An 8941-nucleotide genomic window follows, 5' to 3' on the forward strand; every position below is an offset into this window, starting at 1 on the left:
GTTCCCACCCCTGGCACCTCCTGGGGCTCTGAGCTCAGCTGCCAGCCCGCACTCCCGGAGGGGTGCTGATGCTGCAGCCTGGAGGGAGGAAACCCTGCGCCCCGCCTCCAGGGGCCCAAGCTGAAGCCTGCCTGGGCCAGGGAGGGGTCCACTGCCCCAGGAGCTGTGCCCCACCAAGCCTGGGGGTCCAGGCGCCTGCCCCTCTTGAGCGCCAACTCGGGCACTCAGACTCCACAGGGCCTCTGTCCTCCTCCGGCCCAACCAGCCTCGCAGCTGCCCGTCCTTGCGCTGCCCCTGGACGCCCACTCTCCGCGCCTTGCGCCCTGCAAGCCCGTGGGAGGGGAGAAGCGGGGCTGGGCCTGGGCTCCTGCTCACAGCTGGGCTTGTCCTGGGCAGAGTCCTTGCTTGGGCCTCAGTTTCCTCAGCAGTAGGTGCACTAACAGTCCTCCCGTGGGCGGAGGGGAGGCCTGCAGGTGCACTGGGCTCTGTTGGCTGCTGACGTCCCCCCACGAGACATGGCTGCCCCGGTGGCCCAGGCAGCCCAGGCAGCTGGACCTGGCCAGATGGGAACGCTTGGCGGGGGGGTGGGTGGGGGGGGGCTGAGACGCCATATTGAGCTTACCCAGAACGGGGGAGGAGTCTGCATGGATTAACCTGCCCCTCTTTAAGAGTCCCGCCCAGGGCTTCCCTCGTGGTGCAGGGGCTAAGTCTCAGCACTGTGAAGCTGTCAGCAGCCACCACAGCGCCAGTTAGATCCCCAGCTGGGGAGTGACCTCCGGGGCGCAGCAGACCCCTCCTGTCTCTCTGCTGCTCCCCTCAGCAGTGTGTCTCGGTGGATCCACCTGTTCTGCTGTCCACTCTGTCTCTGGGGAATCCTCTAACACCCCCGACACCTCTGGCCTACACCCCAGCTCTTGTGTGCATAAATAAATAAAATGAATCTTAAAAAAAACAAAAAGAGTGCCCTCCCTGGTGGTGCAGCGGGTTAAAGCACAGCACTGAGAATCTAAAGCCGCTTCCGCATGAGTTCGATTCCCGCCTGCCCCGGAGGTGACCACAGGGCGCGCCAGACCTCTCCTGACCCGCCCGCTGCTCCCCTCAGCAGTGTACTTCATCCATCTGCCTGTTCTGTTCTCCGCTCTGTCTCTGGTGAAGCCTCTCACCGCCCCTAAGCCTCTGGCCTGTACCCCAGTTCTGTATGCACAAATAAAATAAAATCTTAAAATAATAATAATAATAATAAAAATAAAAAGAATTATGCTCAGATGGGAAATTGAGTCACAGAGCACAGATGTGACTTGCTCCGGAACATGCTGTGAAGACTCGGGACCAGATGAAGCAGCCTTCGGGCTCCAGGGCCCTGCTCCCAACCACCCCGCTGCCCCTCGGAGCTGGGCCGCCCTCTCTCAGCCTCACAGGCACTTGACCATGGTCTCGTCCAGACCAGCTGGCGGGGCAGGGCGGGCGAGAGAGCGGTGACCGTTCAGCCCTGAGGGCCAGCTAGTTCCAGCGTGCATGAGGCTGGGCGCAGGGCCCTGGGGCTCAGGCACTCGCTCGCAGTCTGGCCTCCCCTGCCCCATCAGAGGCCAGAGGCTGCAGTGTAGACTGTCCCTCAACAGTGTGCAGCGTCTGCCCCTGTCTGGGTGCTTTGTGTCAGAGTTGCTCCCTCCTGGCATGGGGGGTTACGGGGTGGGTAAGGCTGAAGGGTGAAGGGCACTATCATCTTCCTGACCCCCCCTGCTTTACACTCGGTGCCCTGCCCTGCCCTTAGCTGACCTCCACGGCCTGCATGGAGGCTCCCCTGACCTCTGGCTTCTGAGGCAGGTCAGTAGGGGTCACCAGAGGAAACAGGTCAGAGGGAGTTGGGGGTGCCATTCCTTAGAACCTACCCTGCACCAGGGAGTTGGGCTGACGTGTCCCTGGACCCGAGGCCCCAGCGCCTGTGCAGTGGCCCGCCCTGCACACCTGTCTCCTTTTGGGTCCGGTGTCCACCCCAACGCTTCAGACCATCCCTGAGGTCACTCAGAGCCCCCCCCCCCCCTTATTAACAGTCCTGCAGGTAGGCCCGCTCCCAATGAATCAGCTTGAGCATGTCATCCTTTTCTGGCAAGTCCCCAAGGTGACACGGGCCAGGTGTGAAAATGGACAATTTCCACCCCCTCCACCCCCTGGATTTGGGGGGTTGGGTGGCTGAGAACTGCCACCCGCCAAGGAGCGGTCCTGCTCGGTGCACCGCCCCCCGGCTCTCCAGCGCCCCCTAGGCGGGCCCGGAGCGCAGCGCCCACGGCCCACCCCGCACCGCTCCACTCACCCGGGAGATGCCCACGATCTGCACCTCGGGCAGCAGGCTGACGCGCACGAAGCAGGACTCGAAGCTGCCTTCCTCTCGCTCCAGCAGGTCCTTGCCCTGCCGCACGGCCACGTGCAGCGTGTGGGAGGCGCCGTCGTAGTCCATGCTCACCTCCACCTGGCCCAGCGTGAAGTCCTGCCCGAAGGTGTTGCTCACGGAGGAGATGGAGTTCAAGGAGTCGGCCGACTGCGACTTCCGCAGCGGCCCGTACGGGGCCAGGCCCAGCTCCCGGCCCATCAGCTCCAGCGGCCCCAGCTCGCTGATGCTCTCAAAGGTGTCCTCGATGCCAAGGCTGCCCTTGCGACTGGCTGGGCCTCGAGAGCTGGCCCGCTGGGCGCTCCACACAGGCACTCTCTGGGGATGAGAAAGGGGAGCTGGGGGCGTGCAAGGGCCATGGGCTCCAGGTTGAGGCGACAGGGGCCACTCGTAAGTCCCCACCGTCTGGGCACCTCCAGACCCCCCTTTTGCAAATGCGGCACATTCCTTACTTAGACAGGAAGAGGCTGCAAGAGAGCTTTTTCTCAGAATATTTTGATAGGGATAGGGCTCCACACATAAAGATGCGCATGGCAGTGACCGTTTAAAAAGGGGACTCCTAGCCGAAGTGCCCATCAGAAGGGGCCTGGGTGAGGACGGCAAGGGCGGCCGCTCACCAGCAGACCCGGCAGCCTCAACGGAAGCTGCATGCAACTTGAGGAAATCTTCAATCATGAGGAGACCTTCCTGCTGGGTGACAGTTGCCTTAACATTCATTTTTCTTTTCTCTAAATTGAACTTGGGACTTGAGAAGATGAAAATATTTGCACCCTAAGCATCTCCCCTGTGGCTGTGTAGTTTTCAATGCACCCCAACCGGCCACAGAGGGGTCGCCACAGTTCATGTTAGGGCTCCCTACTCTTGGGCACCTCTGTTGTTTCTGTTTCCACGAAGATAAATAATGCGGCACCCCACAGCTTTCCTAAAGTCCTGGCTCAGCGCACAGCCTTTTTGAGATCTGTTGACACCTCGGCGACACCCTCTTTAGAAAAGTGGCGTCGGGGCCCCCTGGTGGCGCAACGGGTTAGTGCAGCGCTGTGAAGCTCTCGGCAGCTGCACCGGGGAGGGACCCGCAGGGCCCGGCCCTCACCTGACCCTCCGCTGCTCCCCTCAGGGGTGTTTCACTCAATCTGCCTGTTCTGCTCTCCACTCTGTCTCTGGTGGATCCTCTCACCCTCCTACACCTCTGGCCTGCACCCTAGCTTTTGTACGCATAAATAAATCTTTAAAAAATATATCAGAAAGGAACGTTTCAAAATGGGAACGTCTCTCCAGCACCACTGCCCAGAGGCAAGCAACAGTTAATAGTTGCTGGACGCTGGCAGTAGGCATTTGGGAGAGATTTCCCCTTCCCCTCCTTTTTTTTTTTTAATTGGGGTAACTTTGATTTACAACGGGGTACGGTTCAGAGAGGTGGTTCCTTCTTAATTCTCCACAGGACGGATTTGGAAACGAAACCACTCATTCAACACATCTTCACAGATGATGAACTAGCACTGTGTGCAGTTGGGGCTGCAGGCGACCAGTCCCCACCGAGGAAATGCAGCAGGAGGGAGAGGGGTGTGGAGCTGGGGCCTGCGTGCCCCCGGGGTGGGGCTCGTCTGGCCGGTGCTTGGGAACGCGAGCCTCACCTTCTGCCTGGCCTCGTCGTACGTCTCCCCGTACTTCTGCTGCAGGTAGCGATAGTCGTAGTTTGGGAACGGGGAGGGGCTGGGAAAGCCCCCCGAAGTCCAGAGCTTCCACAGGCTCACGGCGGCAATGCCCAGCAGGGCCAGAGCCCCCGCCGCGTAGACGCCTACCTCCCAGCCCGGGGGGCTCTGGATAACTGCAAAGCAAGGGGAGCCTCCGGTTAGTGGGCGCTGGGAGCCCTGCCCCCACGCTGCGTTACAGACCCAGGAGCAGGGAGCTTAGTCAGACTCGGCGCTGACTGAGTCGGGTAAGTACTCACTGAGCCTGCTATGTGCCGGCTCTGCGCTGAGTGAGGGGGTTCCAGTGTCAAACAAGCCACATTCTCTCTGTGATTTCTGCTCCTAGCCTCTTTCCCACACAAACGTGCGTTTCTAGCAGGAGGGGCCTTGGCTAGAGCAGATGAAGCCCTGTGAACAATGGCTAATTATCTCTTAGGCGCTAAACAAATAGGGTTGCTTTCTCTTCTTTGAGGCCTTAGAGGACCTCTTGTTTCCAGAAAATCAAAGCTGCCATTGGCGCGGTGGGGGGGGGGTGAGGTGGGGAGGAGAAGGAGGGAGGGAGAGAAAAAGAAATGACTATTTTTGCCTCAGCCTCATCTAGAATAATATAATGTCTGTCAAGCAATGAAGAGATATAGTACAGTCAAACAATGGAATATTATTCAGCAGTGAAAACGGAGCAAAGTACAACATGGATGGGCCTGGAAAATATCTTGCAAAATGAGAGAAAAGGCCACAGGCGGTGTGAACCTACTTCTTTATTAAATGTCCAAATGGGGTGGACAGAAGGTAGTTACTGGTTGACAGGGGCTAGGGAGAGTGGAATGTAGACCACGGGATTTCTTTGGGGGAATGATGAATGTATTCTAAAGGCTGATAGTGCTGTTGGGCACACAGCTGAATGGTTATAAAAACCACTGAATGGTTATACGCTAAGTGGATAAATTATAGGGTCTGTGAATTTTATCTCAAGAAAGCTATTATTTGAAGAAAGGTCTTCAACCACAAGTGAGAGGTCCTGTACACTACGCAGGGTTTGGGGGGCAAATCCAGAGGCTCAATTGCTTTCTCTCCATTGACGAGTAACTGACTTTCCTTCTCTCAGCCTTACTGTTCCCAAAAGTAGTGACGAATGATGCCCTCCCGTGTGGCCCCTGCAGGAACCCCCCCTCCCCTTTGAAAGGTGGGTCTCACGATGCTGAGAAACCCAGCCCCCATTCCCAAAGCAGCCAATAAGCTGATGGACTCCATTCTGCTAGTCACACTTGGAAAATACAGTTCTCCACACCATCCTCAGCACTACCTGAGCACCCACTTCAAACAGGGAAACTGAGGCTCCTGAGGCCCACCAAGACCTTGCCTGAGTCACACAGCCAGGAGGGTGTGGTGTTGGGATTCCAACTCTGACTGCCAGACTGCAGAGAAAGCAGGGGTAACTGCTGCCCCCCCACCCAGCCTCCATCCAGTGTGGTCCCTGGCAGCAGGTTGAGAGAGGTGAGGAGGGTGTTTCAGGGCAGAGATTTAGCATCATCCGTCCATTGAGCACCTACTGTGTGCAAGCCCCTGAGGGGGGTGTTAGCCCCAAGCCCTGGTTAGGAAGTGAGGCGAAAAATGACTTGATAGAAAGGAGTGCTGGGAATCAAGATGGAAACAGTCCAGGGGGGCTTCCTGGAGGAGGAGGAATTTACATTCTAAAGGAGTAAGGCACCAGGAACTGGGAGTTTAGGGCTAGAAGATGGGGTGGGCAAAGCCTAGAGAAATTCACAGCTCCCAGTGGGGGAGTGGAACACTTGAAGCTAGAGTGGCTGCCCCTTGCTGCTTTCCCCGGGTGGGTATGAGCTGGGGTAGGGGGAAGGAGTCTGGGAGGAGTCACGCAGCAGTGGTGTGGGAGACTTCAGCCTGTCTCTGCTGTCCAGAGCCAGCCAAGTCTTGCCAGAATCCACACACACGCTGGAGGTCAGGGTTCATCCTTCAGTCCTGGCATTTAACTAAGGTCCCGACTCCACTTTCCAGAGGAGGGAAACTGAGGCCAAGAGAGGCCCAAGAATACATCCCTGTGCCAGCATATGACCAGAGGGGTGAGCGACGCTGGCAGGTGCAGGCGCCCTGGCTCCTGAGCAGGCCGCCTCTCTGCCCTCTGTGCCTCAGTCTCCACATCAGGGCACGGAGGTGCAGACAGAAACGTCCCCACCCGTGAGCACATCCTGGAGGGTTTGTTCTAAGGGGAAGAGCCCACAAGTTTGATGTCTGCTGTGAGTCACTGTGGCTGTATTTATAACTCAGAAATCTGGAAGCCGCCGGAAGGTCCCACCAGGGTCCAGTGGGGGCCGTCTTGGGAGGAATGTCACTGCCCTCCCAGAATGACAGTTGAGGTCATTAGCAGGTCCCCAAGGCCATGCTAAGAGCAAAAATTCAGCCTCATGATATAACCACACAACGTTGATGTCAAATGTAAAAATCACAGGACGCGTGGACGAGGGTGGGGTGTGTGAGAACAGGCGGGGGGCGGGGCTGCGAGCAGACCTTCTCCCTGACTTCTGCACTGAAATGTCATTTGTGGGTTAAATAAAATCACAGAGAAGGTCTAGGGGCGGGGGCCTGGCGAGCAGGGTGGGGGACCAGGTGACGGGCTCCGCGGCCTGGTGGGCACCGCTGGGCGGGGCGAGGAGCTGAACTGCGGTCTGAGGCTTGTGCTGGAGGGCGGCAGAGCAGAAACCTCCCCAGCCTGAGGGCCGGCTGGTGCTCTTGGCAGGAAAGGGGGGCAGGGCTGGGGCCCCTAAAAGGAAAAGCCTCAGGAGGGTGATGACAATTAATTAATGATGACAATTAATGCTCACTTACTTATTCAGTTTCTTGACACCAGCCCTGGGCAGGCAGGGTGGGGTCGGGGTGGGGTGGGGGGTGCTCCCCAGGGAAGTGAGGGCTCAGCTGAGGCCAGCAGAGGGTGGGAGGAGGCACCTGCTGTCCAGGGGCTGCTTGCCAGGCCCTGTCCTGCCCTGGCACCTCTGCCACCGAGTGCTCAGCATGAAAGGCTGCGCCGTGGCCCTTCACAGGCCAGGAGGCGGGGCCTGGTCAGCACTGTGACCGCAGCACCAGCCACGGGCACTCTGGGGAGGCGTGGTGTACCTGTGGGGTGGGGCGTGGTGGGCAGCTCACGAGTCTCCCGGCAGCCCTGGAGGGGGGCCTCACTGCCCCCCACCCCCCCGGCGAGTAAGTGGGGCTCGGGGCCTCACCAGGCCCATGAGCCACGAGCAGGCCTGCTTGCTGCGAGTGAGGGCCCTGGCTGGTCCCTGGCCCACCCTGTGAGCCCGATTCTGGCCAACTGGGGGCTGCCTTGGGCTGGTGTGAGGGGAGCCGGAGCCCCTGGCTGGGCGCTGGAAGCCCGCGCCTTCTGTCTGGGCTGCCCTGCTCCGTCTGGAGCTGCAGGGGGTCTCCCACCGGCCCCCCAGGCATGCTTGCTGCCGCACTCACCGCTCAGGTGGTACTCCGCCACGTCCACCGCCATGGTGCCTGTGACAGGGCCCGCCGGCGCTGGAAGGAAAGAGAGCCAGCACAGGGCCTCAGAGGGTCAGCAACACGCCGGCCCCGCCGTCCCGCCGGCCTCTGATCTGTCTAAAGCGCCGTGAGGCAAGGGTATGTGGTTTTTAAAAGAGCATCTTTTAAAAATGGTGTTCGAGGGCCTCCCTGGTGGCACAGGGGATAAGTCTCAGCACTGTGAAGCTGTCCGCAGCCCCGGAGGCACGAGTTCGATCCCCTGCCAAGGAGGGACCCACGGGGCGCAGCAGACCCCTCCTGTCTCCCCGCTGCTCCCCTCGGCAGTGGATTTCTGTCAATCCGCCTGCCCTGCTCCCCACTCTGTCTCTGGGGAGTTTGGCGTATCCCCACCCCACACCTCCCACAACATCTCTGACCTGAACCCAGGGGACTGCCCATGGACTGGTGGTGCTGGGAGGCAGTCAGCCCGCCATGGATGTGTTCCCTGTGTGTGCGGTTGGAAAAGGGGGGCTGGGAAAGCCGCAGGGGCCCCAGGGCCACAGTGACAGACGGACGGGACAGCCCCACGCCCCGGCTCTGTGTCCCCAGGGGTTCAGAGAGTGCATCCCGGTCAGCTGGGGGGCAGGCGGGGACGAGGGGCTGGGAGGCCGCTTGCTTGCCGGATCAGGCCAGTGGTTTCCCGTTACCCTGGGAACCAGCATCACCGGAGCTTCTGGTTCTGGAAAGAAAAGCCAGCTACCTGGCGCCTTAACCGGCACAGCCAGCACACACACAGCCGTGTAAGCGCTGTTCAGACGCAGCGGAAGAGGCTGTGGTCGGCCAGTTGGCTTTCTGTGGTTCCCTTTGGGACGGAGCCAAATCAGAGCGTTTTCCGGAATCCTAGGCTCTTCCCCATCTGTGGTTCTAGGGCCCAGAAGCTGGGTGCGTTTAGGCAGACAAGGCTCACAGGAGGGTGGCCCCCCCGGGGGGAGAGCCGGTGGGACAGGCTGGGGGGGGCCGTGCCGAGCCCCCCGGCGATGCCCCACTCCCCCGTGAGAGGCGGGTTGTTGTGGTGACGGGAGCGTGGTGCCAGCCCAGGCCGGGCTTCACCAGGTTGACTTGAGGGGCAGCAGCTCCTGGAGGAGGCCAGTGGGGATTTAGGGTCGCTGAGGGCGGAGACGCAGACGTATATTGCCTCATTTAATCCTCTAATGACCCCAGAGACAGGGACTATCATTATCTCTGGTTTGCAGAGGACTCTGGAAGCCTGAAGGGAAGTCATTTACCGCGCAGCTAACGGCACCGGGCTTTTGAAGTTTCCAGCGCAACCCCAGCCCCGGCGGCGGGGGCCTGGGCGAGCCACGGTTGCCACCTGCCTCTGCTCGGAAGCAGG

The 8941-nt window shown here is 59.8% G+C and overlaps 1 protein-coding gene across 1 annotated transcript in view; it reads right to left on the bottom strand.

The window, feature by feature from the left end:
* The window catches only part of SYT12 (synaptotagmin XII), a 12536-nt gene extending 4916 nt beyond the window's left edge, over positions 1-7620 (bottom strand). Inside the window, exons 1-3 of the mRNA XM_004683329.2 lie at positions 7546-7620; positions 4018-4211; positions 2312-2704 (exon numbers count right to left, since the gene is read on the bottom strand). Coding sequence (XP_004683386.1) covers positions 2312-2704; positions 4018-4211; positions 7546-7579 — 621 coding nt within the window. The 5' untranslated portion in view covers positions 7580-7620. The remainder of the gene's footprint in view (positions 1-2311; positions 2705-4017; positions 4212-7545) is intronic.
* Positions 7621-8941: the final 1321 nt, after the last annotated feature.

This window comes from Condylura cristata, unplaced genomic scaffold (genome assembly GCF_000260355.1).
Source record: "Condylura cristata isolate star-nosed mole 26May11 unplaced genomic scaffold, ConCri1.0 scaffold00015, whole genome shotgun sequence".
Lineage (NCBI taxonomy): Eukaryota > Metazoa > Chordata > Mammalia > Eulipotyphla > Talpidae > Condylura > Condylura cristata.